The sequence below is a fragment of the Drosophila navojoa genome, chromosome 4 (assembly GCF_054131105.1).
Source record: "Drosophila navojoa isolate 15081-1374.11 chromosome 4, UAZ_NAV_1.0, whole genome shotgun sequence".
In the NCBI taxonomy this organism is placed as follows: domain Eukaryota; kingdom Metazoa; phylum Arthropoda; class Insecta; order Diptera; family Drosophilidae; genus Drosophila; species Drosophila navojoa.
The window spans coordinates 6,133,286-6,154,166 of NC_142892.1; the positions used below are offsets into that span (position 1 = coordinate 6,133,286).

Genomic DNA, 20,881 nt, shown 5'->3' on the forward strand with positions numbered 1-20,881 from the left:
TGGCGGGTAGGAGGCGTGGCCTGGGAAAAGTCCTGTTTGGAGACCCAGGCGAAGTGTCGAAAACTCATTAAAAACTTTTTTACAGCCCATTTGAAAGCAATTTGTAAATTGCGCGAACCCAAAGGCAAAACTCTATTAATTATTATTTATTATTATTATAAATATTTTTTCTAAATTATATTTTCATTAAATTTTAGAAAGTAAACAATTAATATATGTATATGAATTAATAAAAAAAAATATATATATTATATGCCTTATTATTTAATGTATCTTACTGTTTTATATTTTATTTTATTTAATTCATTTTATATAAGAGCTTACTCTAATTAGATTGGATTTAATTGTGGTATCTCCAAATAAATATTTTCTCTAACCTCTACAAATATCCTTTATAATCTTCGAAACCCATACAGCTCTCAACTTTTCTAACCACCCTCGCATAAATAGTTCCTCTCTCTCTCTCTCTCTCTCTCTCTCTCTCTCTCTCTCTCTCTCTCTCTCTCTTTCTCGCTCCCTTATCTATTTATTAAAGCATTTAAGCTTTTACCCTCAAACTCGAACAACAAGCGAAATATTCGGCAATCATTTTGAGCCGACATTAAATCACATTTCCGCATTTTCACATTTTCCGGGGTCTAAGAAAAATTGTGTTAGCTGACGCAGCCGCTGCCGTTGCCTTTCTGCTGGCACGCCTTCGCCCATGCCTCCCCGTTCATACTCTTAGCATACCTGGCGCTGCTGGCTCTGCCACTTAAATATTCAAAGCGAAAAGTTGTTCTACACCTCGGCTATGGCTCGCTTTTTTGCTGCTATTATTCAGTTTTTTTGAGCAAATTCCCATAGGATGCAGTTCAAAGCAGACGTCGCAAAGGCCTTGGAGCGGGTTAACTGTGGCATAATACATGCGGCAAGCACGTCAGTTGCTGTTTTTCTGTTTTCTTCCTTACAAAGCCAGGGCAGTGAAAAAAAAACCACAAGAGAAAGTCAAATTTTTAAAATTTGCGCCACATAGCAGCAGGCCAGGGCTGCAGCGTAAGGCCAGATAGCTAAAAAAAACATTTTTCTGTTGCGCAGCCTAGCCAGACTGCTGAAAATACCTAAAATTGCAAAAGTCGATAGATTGTTTGCATAAGTTTTACACCATGTGACCATATTGGCTAAAGTGTCAAAATACCACATAAATAAATTATCTGACGTTTGTATACAGTATATTTTGTTAAAAAGCATTTAAGAGGCAGGAATTCTGGGTCGTAGCCGCTCGCTATTTTTGTGTGATTCTTTATCAAAATTTGGCAGCAATAAAATTCGAATTACTTGCTCTTTAATCGACTGGCAAACGGTGTTGATGCAACACAAGAGTGATATTAGCGATACGCAAACATAGAAGAAAGGAAAATATAGCATTTAATAATACAAAAAATAATATAAAATTTTCCCACACTTGGCTACACCGGATCGAAGAGAGTGCGAAAGAGTGAGAGCGAGCAAAGGCGAATTTCGAGTGCGAATGCGTTTCGATTGGCAGAAACAAGACAACGATTGCCGTCGTACATCGGCCACCGATTTTCTTTGCCGTTGGCTGTTGTAAGTTTTATTTCTACAGTAAAGGAATCTAATTCAGAAGCATTTGAGAAGCACGAGCACGGTTAACAAAATGTTAATAAACCTAAAGGTGAAAACTTTAGATGCTCGCACACACGACTTCAGCATCGACAATGAGGTAAGTACAAATGCGCGTGCATGTGTGTATGTGTGAGTTGTGTGGAAGTACATGCTTGTGTGTGTGCATTTTTGAGGTTGTGTGCTGAACGCTTTTCTTTTAATTACATTTTCTTTCTATTCCTAGTTAACCATACGCCAGTTTAAGGACCAAATCGCAGAGAAGACTAATATTGCAGCCGAGAATCAGCGCATTATTTACCAAGGGCGCGTGTTGTCTGATGACAAACAAGTGAAGGAATACGGTGAGTCATGGCTAGTTTGCATCTGTAGTTGCAATCAACATATTGACATATGATTTCTCCTGTTTTCTAGATGTCGATGGCAAAGTTCTGCATGTGGCCGAGCGTCCGCCCTTCTCGCAGCGCGGCGCTAATGCAACGAACAACGATGAACCGATGCGTGGATTGAACCGCCTTCCCGGCAGACCAGCACCGCGGAATCTGCGCAATGCGCCATATTTCAGGGCACTCGACGGCATGTTGGTGGGCACTATGGCCATACCTGTGAACAATGGACCACTGACTGCTGCGGGCGTAAGAATAAATGCTGTTTAGGCTACCTCAAATTCCTGTTGCTAATTATCGTATTCCTTTGCAGAATCGCACACCTCCGAATCGCTTTCCCAACTCGTCGTCCTTCTGCATTAATCGCATCACTGTTGCCCAGCACATGATCGACTGTGCCAATAATATAGCTGCATATCTGGAAAACCCCGAGATCGGGCTGAATAATCAATCATTAGATATACTGCAACGCGGGCATTGGACTATGGAGTCAACGGTGGTCGAGGTGGGCGTGTCGTCTACCGATATTCCACGCAACAATAACATCATTGACATGGTACAGGACGCAGTCACCGCTGCATTGTCACGCAACACACCTGGTCGCAACTATACAGTGGTGCAGCTGCCCACTGTCTACACCAACGAGGAGGGCGACCAGCAGCAGCAGCCGCCGCAACAACAACAGCAACAACAGTCGCAGCAGCAGCAGCAACAACAGCCATCGGATCGTGCTGGGAGCAGCAGCAGCGATGGCGCCGCCAGCGTTGATACGAGCGAGGAGACTACAGCAGCAGCCGCCGTGATCATTGAGGATGTAATTGAGACAGATGATGAGGCAGCCGATGGGACTAACACGCCACCCGGTGAGGACGACCGCTCCAACTCGCCGCAGGCAGAGGCAGCGGATCGAGGCGCAGCAGCTGGAACAGCAGCTGCTGGAGGTACGCAACCGAACGGTGCTGGCAATGGTCCGCGCCGTCGTACACGTCCCGAGGTGCTGGCGCGAGTCTTTCAGCGCTACCGTACTGTCGAGCAACGTTTGGCGCCCTTCCTCGATCGCTACTACGAGATCTTGCAGCAGGATCCCAGCTTCGAGGAACAGGACACAGCTGGACGCGAAAATGCACAACGCATCTACGATCGTGTCTCCGAGGCTCTGCACTATCTGTCGCATGCCCAGCATGCCATCTCGGACTTGATGCTGGACCTGTCTCAGCCCGGTCCGCGTGTGCTCACCTGCCGGCCCATTCTCGTGGAGCAGAGCGGCTACATACGCTCCAATAATATCTTTACGCCCAATCTGGTGGGCGCTCCGCTTGCAGACCTCATTGCCCAAGTGCCGTCTGCGTCTGCAGTACCACAAGCCGCGGCACCAGCCTCTGCCTCCGCTGCATCTAATCCACAACAACAGACTGCGGCTGGAACAGGCTCAGGCACAGGCACAGCTTCAGCTTCAGCGCAACAACAACGATCCGGAACTGATCAGGATGGAGTAGGTGAGTGTCTATTCAATATGTAGATATATATATATATATATAGAACAACACAATATCCAAGCAATAGACAGCAGAAGATATCAATTTCTTGTTAATTTCTTTAGATGATCACGTGGAGAACTCTGTTGAAGTCGAAGCAGCGCCTAGGCCAAGGCTAAGTCTATATATGCCTGTGCCATTGCCTATGTACAGTAGGTTTTCCTTAAATACAAATCTTTGTTGAAAGCTGGCTTAAAGCTTGCAAGCTTTGCTTTATGTTTTTACTGATCTTTTATACACTAATCCCGGACTCAGAGCTAAAGATTTGTCCTTAGAGTTCCAACTTGTTCTCTTCCTTTACTACTGCAAGATTAATCCAGAAGCTTAAAAATGCAGCATAAGAGCTAATACTTCTATTGTTATCGTTCCTTAAGCATTCTTTTATTAGAGTTCATCTAGCTGAAAGATATGCTAGATCTTTAAGGTTAGCCCAAAATATCAGCTTGTACAAATGGCATAAAAGTTACTCAAGAAAAGCTTCCGGCTGATCCTTAAAAGCTTAATTTCTTATTGTTGATGTTCTTGAAGTACAAGAATAGTTTTTCGTATATCCCCAAAGGTTTTTCTAGAAAAAACAGATTTTTGTACATATATTCCTCAATTCGCAATTTCATACTCTACTCCAAAATTTCCTGACTATATTTCCGTTTCGTTCCGCCAGCAGATCCTCAATCTCGAATGTCACGTCTAATTCAGGCTGTTGCTAATGCCACAAACGATGGGGAGCAGCGTCCACAGGACCCACAGGATGGCTCTAGCATGCAAGATATTGAGGAGGAAGATTATATAGATCCCGAGGAACGTAGCCGAAGAGCAGATGAGCTAACAGCGGCTGGCATTGCTGATGCAGATGCTGCAGCTGCTGCACTCGCTGGCCTAGCCAATCGAAATGACAACTTTGAGGATCCTGTGGATGAGCCCATGGTGGCGCCAGCTGGCACCAATGCAGCCGGCACACAATCTCGTGCAGATGCAGGTGAGTGCCCAGGTTATATGCCCAGCCTTAAACTGCCAAAACATGCGAAAATCAAGCCCTACGACTAATACCTTGTCGGTTTTCTAGATGAGCACGCCGAGCGTGCGGCTGAGGCTAACGAAGCACCCAGGCCAAGGTTTCGTCTCTATATGCCTGTCCAAATGCCAACGCCCAGTAGGTTATCCTTTTCCCATACAGCTCAGCCCAGCTTTTGTTCGGCTTTCATTAAACAGATTTGCTACTGATTTGAGGCATATTCCATAATATATTAGTTGTTCCCTTACTTAACAAAATAATATAGTTTATAGAGCTTTAACGCTTCAAGTGTTGATGCGTCGTATTTCTGTTGCTCTATGTGCTCTAAATGCGTATGCAGACCTCTTCTAAAACCAAAGAATCCATAATATGAAAGATTCCCTTAGAAAGCTCTACAATATGAAGCACATAGACTAATCTAAATAATCCATCGAACAGATCCATAAGTTAATGCAAAGTTTCCACAGTTAATTGATTTCTGTTTTGGCTTACAATTTAGCTAGTTTAGTGCTCTTTTGACTTGTTTCTTGTCTCGCTTGCAGATCCTCAGATGCGAATGGCCCGTTTGATTCAGGCCGTGGTCAATAGCGCCACAAACGATGCGGATCTGCGTGTCGAGTTCAATGTGCCCAATGTGATGTCCATAAATTTGCCGGTGCATGTGATGACCGCTGCTGTGCATCCGCAAGCCCAAGCCCAGGCCCAAGCCCAGGCCCAGGCTCAGGCTCAGGCACAGGCCCAGGGACAGGGTCAGGGTCAAGCACAGGGACGACCAGCAGCCGCCACCGACAGTGCCGGAGCTGGCGAAGCAAATGTGGCAGCTGCCGCAGCATCAGCTGGAGCTGGTGCTGTTGCTGCTGCCGTTGCTGCTGCTGCTGCTGCTGCTGCGGCTGCCGCATCCACATCGAGTGGCACGCGCAGCGGCGAGCAGCGCGCCAATACATTGCCCACAACGGCCACGCAGACGCGCTCGACATCCCGACCACAGATTCAGATTGGCGGCAACAACAATTGGGCCGGACGTATTGCACCTACGCATACGGCGTTCGATCGTTTCTTGCCCTGCAATAGCCATCATATTCGTGAGCCGGAGCCAATGGTTCAACAGCAGCAACAACAACAACAACAACAACAGCAATCCAACAACAACATCAGAAGCAGAAACAACAACGTCAGCAGCAGAAACAACAACATCAGCAGCAGAAACATCAACAACAACAATAATCACACACACAACTTCCTAACGCCGCTGCGTCAGCCAACCGCTGATGAAATGGGTAAGTTGAAAATACGAAGATTAACTAATATCTATCAATTTTGATACGGGAAAACATACATACTATATACATATATATAATCATCAAATCATATATGCATCCATATATAATCGTCGTAATGTCCCGGACAGTGCACGGCTTCGCCTCGTCGCGCCATCGCCACGTGGCCGACTCTCCTCATCCTAACATATTCATCAGAGATGTAAACCGGGTTATTATAGGATAATAGAAGAAAAACAATGCAACTCTTGACCATTCATTTTCATATAATTTTCCTTGTTTCAATTGACATTAATTATTAATCATAATTTTCAGAATATATCCAGTATATTCTGTTATATTTTGTATAAATTTGGATCTCCGAATTTCTAGTTACATGAATTGTACAACAGATATCTACACTTGCTCTATTTTGAAATGACCATATAGTATAATTCTCTCAAGTCCAATTTGAAATCGAGCCTAGTGTCTGAATGTAGTTTTATACTTGCCAAAGATCTATTCACAATTCCTAGAAACCGAAGACTGAGCTTAGTAACTATTGCCTATGACTACACACACACATGTACGCACAAATACACCCACACAATGTTGTAGGCTGCCGGTTTGCATCTCTGACATTCTAATCTGCATTCTATCCGTGTCATCTCATCTCATAGTCAACAGTACCCGCTTGCCGCGTAGCTTCAGCAGCTCAACCTTCTCGCATATCATGCCACGTCGACCATCCACCATCCTCCGCGAGAGCCGAAGCGGCAGCATGCCGGGATTGACGACTATTGGTGGCGGTAGTGTTGGTGGTGCCAATCGTAATGGTGCTAATGGTGGTAATGGCGGTGTTGATGGTGTTGGTGTTGGCGTTGGCGGTGTGCACGTTCCTGTCAGTTCTACCTTCTTAATAAGCGCCCGTCCCATTGCACGCCAGCCGCACGGTCGGCCCGTGCAAAGAACCGTATCCAGACTTTTATCCGCTATGTATGAAAATTTCCTGGTTACTAATATGAGAAATCATGCGCAAACAGCTTTGGGCGGCACAACAACGGGGCTAACTAATGCCACTTCGACAGCAGCAACCAACAATGGTGGCGCCTCAGCAGCGTCAGCAGCAGCAGCATCAGCGTCAGCAGCACCCGCAGTTTCAGCTGCAGCCTCGGGCTCGGGCTCGGGCTCGGGCTCAGCTGCTGCAACAGCCGGCGACGCAGCTGCAGCTGCAGCTCTGGCGGACAGCCGAGAGACTTGCAATCTACGCGCCCAACTGCGCAGCTTTCTGCACCACAGCGTCTTCGAGGGCGCCTCGGTCAATCCGTACACGATGCAAACGGCTGTGAGCCGAGCTCTGGACTGGTTCGGCGACAATTTGGTCTTTCTGCGTCAGTACGAGCTGCCGAGGTACAATTCGCGGGACTCCGTGTGCAATACGCTGCGCCAGAGCCTGCAACGGATCATCATGTTGTGCTACGGCAACACCTGCAGCAGCCACTTCGAGCATCAGCTAAAGCAAATCTGCGATCAGTTCCGGAAGCGTCTATACAGCGTGCTCTTCCTGTGCCTGGGCACCACCAATGCGGAGCTCTACTGGCGGCAGCTGATGCGACGGCTCAGCGTGCCGCTGCGTTTAAGTAAGAGTAAAGACTTGACCTTGATGCTTGAAGCAGATACTCACCTGAGATGACGCATCCTTTCAGATTTCCGCAATGAGGCCTTGCAGTTCTTGTGCATCTACATAGATCCCACAATTCCTGCAACGATAGACGCCGCCGATGCTCAACAGTTCCTCGTGCTGCGCGAAGAAGTGACAACGGGCGCCGATGCCGACGTAAGTCTGAGAATGAATTGCTGACCAAGTTTTCCATAAAGCACTAACTAATAGGAGCCTTTTGTGTGGCCTCCGCTACTCGCCTTTTCCTCACATTCACAGCCGGCAGAACAATCGCTCGACACCGACGTCGAAATGGCCGACGTGGCCGGTGGCAGCAGCATCTCCGCGGAGCCGGAGCTATCCTTGCCCGCGGTAACAGTCGGCTCGGAACCTTGGCATAACAGTTTCCCTCATGACTGGCTGCCTGTGATAACGCGCGATCTGCAAACCCAAACAGAGGTGAGTGGAGAGAGTAAATAAAAGATTAGAAATTGCTGAACAAAAAAACAAACTCTAAATTCATTTGCAGCAAAACCTACCACAGCCACCCTACTCCGATGCTTATATATCGGGCATGTCTGCCAAGCGTCGCAAGATCATCCAGAACGAGAAGTCATCAAACGTGGAATGCCTAATTTCTAGCGGTGTGCAGCGTGCTCTCCAAAACTCCGGTCTGGCTGGCACGAATGGTGGCGGTGCCAGCAACGCAAATCCCACTGTTAATCCGGATGTTGTGATCAATGCCATTGCCCATGATGCTGTGGTGCAGGCATCCTACACAGAGGCTGTGCGCAACAGTGCACGCGAGCGCCTTAAGCAGGATATTGATTATCAGCCAAGCAAATATCCGCAAATCACCAAGTTTACCGAGCAAAAGTAGGCGACGAGCTGGGGTCGTGTTGTGGGCGGGGTCGTGGCCATGGCCATGGCCGCGAATGAAGCGTGCTTTAAAGTGTGCTTTATATATGTAAATCTTACTTTAATATTGAACTACTATGTTTCATATTTAGTTAATTGGATAAGTTCTGAAGCCTGTGTTGGCCACACGAAGTGCGCGCGGCTGTGGACGCAGCAGATATATAGATACATATATATGTATGTAGATATATACTATATACAGCTGATATACATGCATACATACAATCAGATACGAGATACACACACACACACACACACACACACACACACACACACGTAATTAACTGCAAGAAACTACACGAAATTAATGGTCAAAGTTTTTAGGACAACTCTGCATAAAAAGAAAGCTAAATAAAATGAAATTCATACACAAAAATCAATTCTTTTCTCCATTATCGATCGATCGACAATATAGTTGATTGATCCAATGGCGTCCCCGTGGCGAATGACGCAGTGGCCTGGCAGCAGACAAAGCCGTGACGACAGCCAAATACCAAATTCCAGCCAAATATTTCGGCCGTAATTAAACAGCCAGGCCCCAATTGACGTGTTCTTTCGATTTAGGGCTATCAATTTTGGCACATGATCGTTTCCGTTGCGAATCAAACTCTGGAATTTTGCAGAATCTTCGTCAATCTCTCGAGTGGAATTCACATTACAACAACTATCAAAGAAATCGGCTAGAAAAAAATTATAAGACCAAAAAATAAAGAGGGAAGAGCAGAAATACATATGTATAATTTCGTTGCATGAGAAAGCGCGAAACACAAAAAATTTGTCACATTAAGAAATGTTGAAATATTTATGTGACATCAACACAAATATGAATAAATAATAATTCATAATTGTTGCTGTTGTGCGCTGTTGTTGATTTAGGCATGATTGAAATTTAAAAATAGCTCAGCTACGCAATCTGTGTATATTTTTAATACAATTTATCGATTACTTATAAATATTTAGCTAGTCTTCAGATATTTGCAATGTGGGCGTGTAACGGTCACACTAAAAATAACCGTCGCATGTCGTGCGCTCATCATCAGAGATGATGGCAAAGACGGCGACAGAGATTGAGATTGAGTATGAGTTGAAGCCTCGCAGCGAATCACAAGAAAATTGCCAACAGCCATGATTAATTGCTGCAGGAGCTATAACAACAGCACAGCAGCAGCAGCAGCAGTTGGTCGCAAGGGCGACAGACGTATGGAAGCGGACTGGGCGGCGCGGCACGGGACGAGCTTGTGTGATGGGGCACATTGGCACGCGCATTGCAGCCGGCAGGAATTTCGTGCGGAATTCACCGCGACAGACGGCATTTTTAAGGGGGCTTTGGTTAATTATGTATGCGCTGTGCCCAGCCACAACTTCAAAATAAATTAAGACTGCGGACTTTGATGCATGGTGCATGCTGCTGCTGCCGCTTGCCCCCTTGCTCTTCAGCTGACAGCGCACTCGTTTCAATGTGGCGCCTGCCAAGCAGCAACGAGGTGGCGCCACAGTTGCCACAGTAGCCAATTATTGTTGATTTATTTCTGCGAGTACGTTGAAAACTTTTGGTTGAGACGGCAGCGGTAATTAAATACCAAATTAAATACTTATCAAATACTAAGCGCAGCTTTATCGACAATCGATATCTAGCTCAAAATGGTTAACTATTCACCGTTATTGCAATTTTGCATGAGTATTTTGAGACAGCAGAGATACCCTGCAGAGTGTGGGTGGATCAAATTGACAATTTAATTATTAATGATCAAATAATTTGATTATTTACGTAAACTTTAAAAATGACATTAACATCAATTTTGATAATTGGGAAGTAAAATAAAGCTTGGTATTTATTTATATATTAAGTTTTATGTGTATATGAGGTATGTTTATACGTATCGAGGCATAGCTATCCATCTATCTTGTACTCTGTGATTTCCTTATGCATCTAGGGTATTCAATGGGTCTGCCAAATGTGTAGTATCTTCACGCATGATTATCATCGATGAGGCGGCACACGAACAACAACAAAATCATAACAAGCCGGCTCATTCAGGCACTGTGCAGTTGAGAACGTCATAATTGAAAACATTGCTCAGAAGATGCTCAGATAAAAGATACTGCGTACAAATAAAACTGATTTTCAAAACGCATATGGCAGTCGCTGGCATGTGTGTATGTGTGTGTGTGTGTGCGCGCGTAAAGGACAATTTATCAGCAGTGCGTAAGAGTAGAAGCCAGCAGCAATAACAACCAGAGTTTGTAAACACATGATGTTGATAATGATGCCCCCATACATAGATATGTATGTGTTTATGTATGTATATACATATGTATATATGTATGTATATGCATGGCATAGCATGGCCTGTTGCCTAGGTTCCTAAGAAACTCAACTTACAAACATGCCACATGTGGCAGCAACACCCATCTCAGTTGCTGCTGCTGCTGCTGCTGCTGCTGGTGCTGCTCAAAGGGGGCAACACGAAAAAACATCACGCACCAAAAACAGACAACGGCGCCAGCGACTCAGATTGAGATTGAGGAGACAGGAATACATGTAATTGAGTGTTTGCTTGAACAATTACATAGCCAAACAGTCAGTGGCAGCAACAGAAGCAGCACCAGCAGCAGCAACAACAGCAGCAACAACAACAACAGCAGCAGCAGCAGCAGCAGTAACAACAACTTGCAATACTTTGTGGCCAAAAGAGAAAACTTTTGCATTCAAAAACGCGCTCAAAGTTCTCAAGGCAGCAACAACAACAGCAACGGCAGCAGCAACCTCAACAACAACAGCTAAGACAGCAACAGCAACAGCAACAGCAGCAGCATGCGCAGTCGCTGCTGCTGCTCGCGTCGCCGTCAACGCCGCTGCTAGCGACGCAGCCAACAAACGGATCCTCAGCGTTTCCATTATTTTTCCCAGTCGCAAACGGACCGTGTTGGGCTATAGACGTGAGCAACGGGCTCCAGAAAAGAAAAAAAAAACGTAGAGTGCTATAAAGAACAACATAATATACGAGTACAAATACATATAAATATTTTATATATATATACAGCACATATATATAATAATAATAATACTATATAGAAACCGACTCCACGATTCACACTCACAATCTCGCTCAATACGCGCGGCTTAAAAATATATAAATAAATAAAAAATAAAAAAAAAGTAAATAAAATATATAGACATCCATCCGTCCACACACACATACACACACAGTTACAGAGTGCGAGAGAGAAATCAATATAGAGTGTGTTTGGGTGTGTGTGCAAGTGTGTGCGTGTGTGTGTTATTTTATTTTTTGTTTTGTTCATAGAAGATTAATACATAGATGTGCGTGTCAAGAGGTCAAACAAACGATTGAGCATTGCAGTCCACATTTGAAACACAGAACTCTCACATCTGGGTTTCTTCTGCTTTTTTTTTTTTTGGTTTTTGGTTTTTGACTTTTTGTCGCGTGAAATTCGATGCCGGCCACATAGTGAACGGGAAAAACGGTTCTAATAACGGTCCTCAAAAGTCGACAACATATCGAAAAATCGAGTGAACGTAAAATAGATACAAGAGTAGAAGAGAAAAACCGAAACCCAAGTATGGAAACTCCGGCACATATGTTCGCATCCGTATAACAAAACGTGAGAGAGACAGAGTTTTTTCCCACCAAAAACAATTTCGACTGCCTGCTCGCTCAGTCGCTAAACGCCTAGAGAAATCCTGTGAACTGTGAATCGAAAATCCGAATCGGAAAAGTTTGAAAACACAAACGACAAATCAGCAACAACAACAACAACAGCAACAATATGGCTTCTGTGATGTACGCCGTATTCCATTTTGCAGCACTGCAATGCTCGGCCCGTCCGGAGATATCGCCGTGCACGTGCGAAATGGGCAAAGCCTTCAATCATGTCGAGCTCGCCTGCGAGAAGCTCGAGTCCTTCAACGCTGTCGTCGACAGTCTGGCCAATAAGCTAAACTCCGATGTCAACATCGATCTGAAAATAACCCATTCGCAACTGGACGATCTGGAGATGAGATCGTTCAGAGATATGAACTTTAACATCTACAAGCTGCGTATGCAGTGGAACGGCCTAAGGTGCGTAAGATTCTCCTCAAATGAATGTCCGTATAACTGTATAAAAACTGGTTGGAACAGCTAAGGCTCCAAATTGGGCTTGGGATAGCTTATAGAAACGATCTTCTGGGCATTTTAAGATTTGAGTCGTAGAGCTTTAAACTGGTTTAAGATGAATGGCTTAGCGTAATGGCTAACATGCGACTGTTAGCTTTTAGTTCAGCAATCGATGGCTTGACCTAAGATTCTTTAATATTATGCAAGCAATTTTCCTAAACACTATTCTGCCCAAAAAGCTCAGGATCTTGCATTTGCTTGTTCGAAATATTTAACTGTACTTAAAACGTTCTATATACTTTCTTTTACAGCCATCCGATATGTGTATTTTAGAGTTCAATCCACGTCTAAGTGTCTTAGGTCTTCTATGTATAAAATTAATATAAGAACTATCTACCAAACCATTCCCAATTTATTATTCCTCCTTGTTACTTCCAATGATGTTGAAATAGATTACTCCAGGTAATTCCCATTTTCTGCCGGTTCGATTGTCAAGTCTCGCCGCCCGGGTATACCCCTATAAAATTGTCGTTCATTCGAAGCCCCCCACGAAATTCAATTATCGGCTAAATTTCAAGGTCGCCAGTGTCTTTCTATCTGAGCAGCGTTCAGAATTTTCCGTAGGCTGGCTATCAATTTAGGTTCCTTAAACCCAATCAAAAAACAAAAAAACAGCAGAAGAAAAACAACAAAGCTACGAAAATACGAGTCCAATGTACTTAAGCATAATAAAAACAAGTAGAAGAAATATACGAAAAAAAAAGTAATAATAATGAGAAATGCGCTTCACGTGTTTCGCGGTCAATTTCCTAGCTATCATAGACAGATATAGGTATATGCGTACATGTAGATCTGGGGGACTGAAGCAAACATAATTAGCTGCACTTCAATTGAGACTCAATTGGGTAGACCTGGTTCTGGGATCTAATTACGACCTGGCCGAAGTAAATGATTTAATTTTTCAATTAGAAATTAGCCGAGCTACACTGGGATCTCCACATCTATGCAATTGAGACAAATTACAACTAGTTTCGGGCTGGTTGCGACACGCGTTTCAAACTCAAGACTCAAGACTCAAGATTAGATCCTCAACTAGACGAGCCAAACAAACGTTTAGCTTCGTGCTTCGATTGTTGATACTTGAATGGCTGCGACTGCGAGTGGCGTTATCAATTTCTGTTTCTATATAAATTCACACACACACAGATAGACATATATATACACACGGGTATATATAGTAAATCCCCAGAGACATCCGACGTATACTTAATGCGTATGCAAAACTGATAATTGCAATTGGATTCGATTCTGGTTTGAAAGCGAACGAGCGAGCTGCACGTTTTCTCCGCTCACTCGAAGACTCTGAATGAATTTCAATTTTAAACAAAACACACACACACACACACACACACACGCACACACCTACATTGACAGTATTAATAGCAAATATAAATAACCATATCAGAATGTATATGTATATAAGTAATATTATATTCAGGCCTATTTCATAAGCGGGGTTCATTGATATTTGACTCCTGCGCCTAATGAGCTGCCAATTCAATTAAAAACAATCAAATAAACACACAGATACAGTGCAATATACAGTATATATATATATATATATAGTATATAGAATTTCTGTACACTTCTGTGCATAGAAATCGATTAACTGCCAAGTTCTGGATGGGTTATACAATTGGCTGACTTTTGCTTTATCAGCGGGCAGCATCATTTGTCAAACGTCATCTTTCCATCAGTTGCAATTTGTATGTAGAAAAAAAAAAAAAAACTTGGAAAAATGATTTAATTACTAGAACCTAATCGAACCCGTGCTATATAATACATACATATTAAGTACACTTGAAGAAAATGCGGTTAGAAATCATAGAAAAATGAGTCAACAAATTGTATTATAGTCAAATTTTCAAATTATTTTTAAGCAAGAAAGTTGTTTTGTTTTTTTTTATAGTTATATCCCTTTTTACGCTAAAAATAAAATAAATAAATTTCCAGGGAAAAAATCTGTTTTTAAAATAAATTTCATTTCTTAGAAATTTTTAATTTTTGTTTCACTATAAATTCTTTAATTATTGAATAATATTGGCAACATTTTTTTTTATAGAAATATTTAAGAAATAAATGCTTAGGCTTTGCCAACAAATGTTGCCTTTGCATACCCCAGCTCTTCTCTCAGTGTAACGCATATGCAACGCCGATTCGGTTCGATGCCATGCGACTTGGGTCTCCAGCGCGTGCTGCCTGAAAAGTTTTTTTTCAGCTTCTTTCTTTTTTTTTTTACATTGATGTCAATTTAATATAATTGACCTATTGCCTTAATATCGCGCTCCGACCAAATCATTCCAGGCCAGGCCACACATCACACAGCCAGGAAAATCACAAGTGACTGTGCCTGCTGTATGTACGTGTATGTATGTATGTATGTGTGTGTGTGTGTTATGCTTCTGAGTCGCTTGAGCAACGCGTGGCAATCCGCTGTGATTCGCGTGGTCAACGAAATCCGTTTGAAATCTTTTGAAATCTACGTGCCTAACCCAGGGTTGCAAGAGAGGTGCTATGATAGGTGATAACTAATTGAGTCTTAAAATTTTTATTAAATTTAGAAAATTCTATAACTACAACTAAATTTTTATTTATATTTTTCCTTGGTGTTTTCTGTAATGTTTCACATAAAATATTCATAAATTTTTTCTGAAGATTCTATTGCAATTCAAATAGAAAGCTTAAATCTGCATATGTATTTTTGTTTAATATATATCCCATATATATATTTCTTCATATTTCTATATAAATTGTGATTAATATGAAATTTTCACTTAATATTATAATACCTTATATATCTCTATACAAATGTATATATTTCTATATGTCTTCAATTAGAAATCTCGCCGTCCTTAAGCAATTGTTCCAAATTGATTCAAATTTCTAATATTCAGATTATTTTCCTGTCTTAGACCTTTACCCAGAGCCCTCAAAAAACCATATGGAATCATATTATATATACGTATACATGCACAGTTACATGTATACAATTCTATTTGGCTGTGATAAGAGCAGCTGTTTTAATGGACTTGGGCTCGTCATAAGTTTATGACTGGCGCCAACTTGATAGATAATGTGATTTTAATGATCGCTTTAACGATCCTCCACTGATCAAGTTGTTGAAAAATGTTGTCAACAATTTCTGTTCTGTTTCTTTTGGGGGGTTTCTAATGAAATTAGAGTAAAATGAAACTAGAGAAGATTCGGCCTCGGAGAGACTGCAATGTGCTGAGCTTGGGTGGTTGGATCGATCGATGCATCGATCACTTTTGTTTTGATTTGTTTTGTTTTGTTTTTTTCTCAGGCTGATAAGAGCTCAAGAGACATGCGTTATGGCAATGTCTAGCGAAGTCATATAAATACATCTCTCCACACATACATATATGTATATACTTCTGATTATACAGTTGAGGAGTAGTTGCAGCCCTGACAAAAGTGCGAAAAAGTGTTGAGTACGATAGCTACATAATTTATTATGGAATATTCCGAGAACAAAACGTTTTCAGTGATAACGCAACAACTACTTCGAATCGAATGTATATGTATATGGTAAATGTATATAGTATATATGTATATAAATATGTTTTCCTTTAAGAAGGTAAACAATCAACAAGAAAGTTTACACCAAACTTGGTTTATTATTTAGCTGAAAAAGAGAGAGAGAGAGAGAGAGAGAGAGAAAGACAATGGGAGGTAGAGAGGCCTAATGAATGCTTGGAAATGGAATGTTCCGTTGTTTCTGTTATTGTTATTTGTAATTGTTATTATTTTTATATTTTTTTTTGTCTGCTTGGGGTCAGTTTTGTGCAAAAGAGCGAGCAGGCCATAGCAAAAGAGTAAAAGAGAAAGACTGAAATAGAGGGAGAGAGAGAGAGAGAGAGAGAGAGCGAGTGAGCGGTTTCCCAATTGAATTTTATTATTACGTTCAATCAATGATCAAGAGGCCAGCTTAGGTCGTGTGACAATTAAATGACTGACGTTAAGGAATTGTCCATATACATACATACATATTTATACTACAAACATGCAAGCATACATACATATGTACATATATCTCACTCGATATATACATACATAGCTGCTTATGTATCTGCCTGATATGCGCTCAAGTTCAACGAGCGAACGCTGCCTTTTGCTCATTATAGATACAATACTCGTATCTATTGCAGTCGGCTGGCTGGGCCAGGCTAGGCTGACTGCATCATCATCATCATCCTTGCCCGTTTTTTTTTTCCACATTACATAATCAACTGCCGGACAGGCGAGCTCGCAATCAATCAAGATCAAGTGTCTCGAGATCTAAAAATAGATGCCTGCCAATCAGTGGCAGGCTCTTTGGCTGCTGCCAATAACGGCGCCAAGGATGTCCACTGGCTGCCATCAAGCAATTTGCACGCCATCCAGATAGTCAGCTAGAAGTGGCAGCAGCAGCCAGTTCCCAGCCCAGTTCCCATCATGAATAACGCGACCATTTGGCGCCCCGACGGCGACAACTTAATAGCCGCCTGCAGTCATCGATAAAGATATACAAGCACGCATAGGAGGCGGGACAGATGGGGCAGGGGGGTTGGCAGACAGGCATTCAGCTACAGGTATTCATATGATATATTGAGTTTAGGCTCTTTGATAAGCTGTGTCAGCGAAATATGAATAGAATAGATTGGAGGTGCAGCAGAAGATGCATATTAATCCATTAAATTAAATATACTGAGAGATACATAGATACAGATAGAGATACAGATACAGATAGAGATAAAGATATAGATAGAGATAGAGATAGAGATAGAGATAGAGATAGAGATAGAGATACAGATACAGATACAGATACAGATACAGATACAGATACAGATACAGATACAGATACAGATACAGATACAGATACAGATACAGATACAGATACAGATACAGATACAGATACAGATACAGATACAGATACAGATACAGATACAGATACAGATACAGATACAGATACAGATACAGATACAGATACAGATACAGATACAGATACAGATACAGAGATAGAGATATTGATACAGATACAGATACAGATACATAGATACATAGATACATAGATACAGATACATAGATACACGTAGAGCTAGAGCTATTGATACAGATACGTCAGCACAGATACATTATCTGTTCAATGTATCTGTGCTGACATTGATACAGATACATAGATACAGATACATGAACAGATATGTACATATCTAAATCACGTATCACTCGCACAGGTGCGCCAAAAAGTATGCAGTATAGAAATCATAAGATATTTAATATCCAAAGTTTTTGCTCTCCTCAAATTTTTCCTTGTTGGCGTTTAAATATTTATTCCCTGTTTCCAACTCAAGATCTTCTTCAAAAGATAATTCAATTTTGTGATTGCGCCCAGTGGCTAAAGTAGGTCTGCTGCGTTGTTATTCTAACAATTTCGCATATGGAAATGGCATTAACGTATATATTCTATTTTCTGTGTTGTTTGTGACTATTTATAGATCGCTGCCAGAGCTGCCATTTCGCGGGTTATCGAATGTCACCTACTTAAGCGTCGCCGACAACGAACTCGACGAGATTCCGAAGCACGTCTTGAATCACATGCCGCTGCTGCAGACCTTCGACATCAGCCGCTGCAACATACGAGTCGTGCAGCAGGACGATCTGAAAGGCATACAGAAGATCACGAATTTGATATTGCCCAGCAATAATATAACTCGACTTGATCGTGGCGCCTTTCCGCTCAGCTTGCTCATACTGCATTTGGGTCGAAATCAACTGGAATCGCTGAATGGATCCCTGGCCGAATTAACCAATCTCCATTCACTGTTTATCAATGCAAACAATATCAGTGATCTTGATAAGGAGCTGCCGGATGGAAGTAAGCTGCGTCTCCTCATGGCCCACAATAATCGACTGGAGCATCTGCCCGCGAACATGGCCACCATGGACGATCTGGAGATCATTCACTTGCATTTCAATCGCTTGCGATCGTTCGATCGCGTGCTGAGGAATGCCCAACATTTGACCGAGCTGCTGGCGAATAACAACGAGCTGGAGTACTTGGCCCAGGATGAGTTCCAGTCGTGCCGGCAGTTGGACACGCTGAATCTGGCCTGCAATCACATTCGCTCGCTGAACTTCTCGCTGCATCCGATGGTAAAGCTGACGCGGGGCAACTTCTCGTTCAACGACATTGAGGAGTTCTCCATGGAGGAGCTGCATGGCATGCGCTCCCTGAGGGTGCTCGATCTGTCCTACAATCGCATTCAGCGGCTGCTGCCCGCCCACAAGCACAGCCCCGAGCTGGCTCTCATCGATCTGCGCCTGGATCATAATCAAATTGTTACTCTGGACTCGGCACTGGCGGGCCTCAGTCATCTGCGCATACTTAGCCTGCCGGAGAATCGTATCGAATATCTACAACCGGGAGACTTGAATGGCATGAATCGACTGGAAATACTCGACTTGACCGCCAATCAATTGGTTGAACTGAAGCAGCTGGAAACGGTAAGCATTTTATAGAGTGGATGATGGACGAATGATAATACTAAGCTTAACTTCTCTTCTTCTCTCTGCAGACTCTGCTGCCCAGTTTGAAGATCCTGAAGGTGGCTTATAACAACATCACAAAGCTGGAGCACGACTTTTATGGCCTGCCCATGCTCTGCCAGGTCAATCTGACCAACAATCAAATCTCGAGCATATCTAGTGAGCTCGTCACCAACACGCGCTGCAAGAATCACAATGTTCCTGGCAAACTGGAGATGTTTTTAGATGGTGAGTGAGTAGAGAGAGAGACAGATCAAACCCTCTATTATTTGCCCAGTGTTATACGTACATCCATCTCTTCTCGCTTCTCACATTATTTCCCACTTTTCTCCCTTAGACAATCCCATCATGTGTGATGTGCGCCTGAACGAGCTGTGTCGCCTGATGATCGCGCAGGATGCGCGCATACGTGGCCGATCGCAGTGCTTCGAGAATGATCAGGAGGTGTGCACAGTGCTGCCGATGCTCTACAATTACGATTTGCCGCTGCTGGTGACCAAGCTCAAGATAGTCGATGCTGAGGATGCGAAGCCGCTGGTCCAGATGCTGGTGCCGTCGCCCATCTTGATCAAGAACAACGACGAGCTGTTGCCGCCGATAATTGCGACACTCGGACAGCCGCTGATCAATCCGGTTATCATAGCTGCACCGCCGGCAGTGGCACCCACATTGCTGCTGGCCGCAGCCGCAACCACGCCGCCGCCAGCGCTCGGGGAAGCGAATACAACAAACCCAACAACGACAACAACAACATCGTCAACAACTTCGACAACAACAACCACAACAACAACGACCACGAATCCACCCACTGTTATTGCAGTGACAACACCCACTCCGGTCAATCCGATAGATATGGTAACCACCACAGCACCAACCACCACAACCACCAGCACCACAACGCCGCAACCGAATGATACGCTGCCCGTTGTCCTGGACATCGAGGAGCCCACTCAGATGAAGCCATCGCAGATGAATGCCACAGACGAGGCTGTCGAGCTGCCGCCAGAGCCGAAGGCCAATCCGGTCGAGCAGGCCGAGGCCGATACGGTGGCCAAAACAGAGTATGAGACGGTCGAGTATATACCGAATGTGGTGTTGGTGCCGACGCCGGTGCCTGCGAGCAAATCGAATCTGCTCGACGAGGACGCCGACTCGCAGTCCAATTCGGTGCACGAGGAGTATCCGTCGGTGCTGCTCGGCGATGTGGAGCATGCGGCACAGAATCTCCAAATACCCGAAGAGCCGCCGGAGCAGTGAGGAGTCGCTATGGGGAGAAGAAGAAGCAGAGAAAAAATAACTAAAACTAAAAGAACACACACACATACACATCACAAGATTTATTTAACTGTAAAGGCGCTGGCAGGCGTAGGCGAGGAGTAGCGTGCTTTTTGGGGGGCGTGGCAAGCAATGAAACTTTTATGGATTGTATGTCTTAAGTTAATCTAAGTTTAAACGTGAAATCGAATCGAACAAATAATGTCAAAGCAAAGAGAAAGTTCACAAAAAAAAAAAAGAGAAACAGCAAAATATTTTCGAGCGGATCCGGACCCGAACAGACGCAAGGACGAAAGATACTTTGGACCGGCTTTAAGTTATAAGTTGATTGCTGGGCGGGTGGGCACATAATTTGGGGGTGGGTGCAGCTTGTCTGGCCAGTAGGAAAGCAGGAGAGGAGCCAATATAAATATTTAAATAACTGTATACACCATATACATACGTTGAAAAGTTTTACAAGTAGGTACTTAGAGTTAAATAAAAAAAAAC

General features: G+C 43.3%; 2 protein-coding genes and 1 long non-coding RNA gene across 8 annotated transcripts; 2 read left to right on the forward strand and 1 right to left on the reverse strand.

Moving 5' to 3' along the window:
* The first annotated feature begins 1,062 nt into the window (after nucleotides 1-1,062).
* On the forward strand, nucleotides 1,063-8,766 carry LOC108650126 (uncharacterized). 6 transcript variants are annotated; one of them, XM_089259835.1, is made up of 12 exons: nucleotides 1,063-1,723; nucleotides 1,850-1,967; nucleotides 2,038-2,258; nucleotides 2,323-3,505; nucleotides 3,610-3,696; nucleotides 4,209-4,520; nucleotides 4,608-4,694; nucleotides 5,099-5,833; nucleotides 6,493-7,452; nucleotides 7,519-7,649; nucleotides 7,704-7,931; nucleotides 8,002-8,766. In XM_089259835.1, the coding sequence occupies exons 1-12, from the start codon at nucleotides 1,658-1,660 to the stop codon at nucleotides 8,350-8,352; spliced, it is 4,479 nt and encodes a 1,492-aa protein (XP_089115961.1). In that variant the 5' UTR covers nucleotides 1,063-1,657; the 3' UTR covers nucleotides 8,353-8,766. The 6 variants fall into 6 exon arrangements, with proteins under 6 accessions (XP_089115961.1, XP_089115956.1, XP_089115957.1 ...); XM_089259830.1 differs by lacking the exon at nucleotides 3,610-3,696 and having other exon boundaries at nucleotides 4,206-4,520; XM_089259831.1 differs by lacking the exon at nucleotides 3,610-3,696.
* On the reverse strand, nucleotides 8,443-14,339 carry LOC149091353 (uncharacterized). Its single transcript, XR_016196732.1, has 2 exons — nucleotides 14,097-14,339; nucleotides 8,443-9,070 (listed from the first exon to the last, which is right to left on the reverse strand). It is a non-coding gene; the product is annotated as an uncharacterized LOC149091353 (long non-coding RNA).
* ltl (leucine-rich repeat-containing larval translucida) lies at nucleotides 11,177-20,429 on the forward strand. The gene is made up of 4 exons (XM_018101729.3): nucleotides 11,177-12,475; nucleotides 18,067-19,075; nucleotides 19,147-19,345; nucleotides 19,455-20,429. The coding sequence occupies exons 1-4, from the start codon at nucleotides 12,183-12,185 to the stop codon at nucleotides 20,372-20,374; spliced, it is 2,421 nt and encodes an 806-aa protein (XP_017957218.1). The 5' UTR covers nucleotides 11,177-12,182; the 3' UTR covers nucleotides 20,375-20,429.
* Nucleotides 20,430-20,881: the final 452 nt, after the last annotated feature.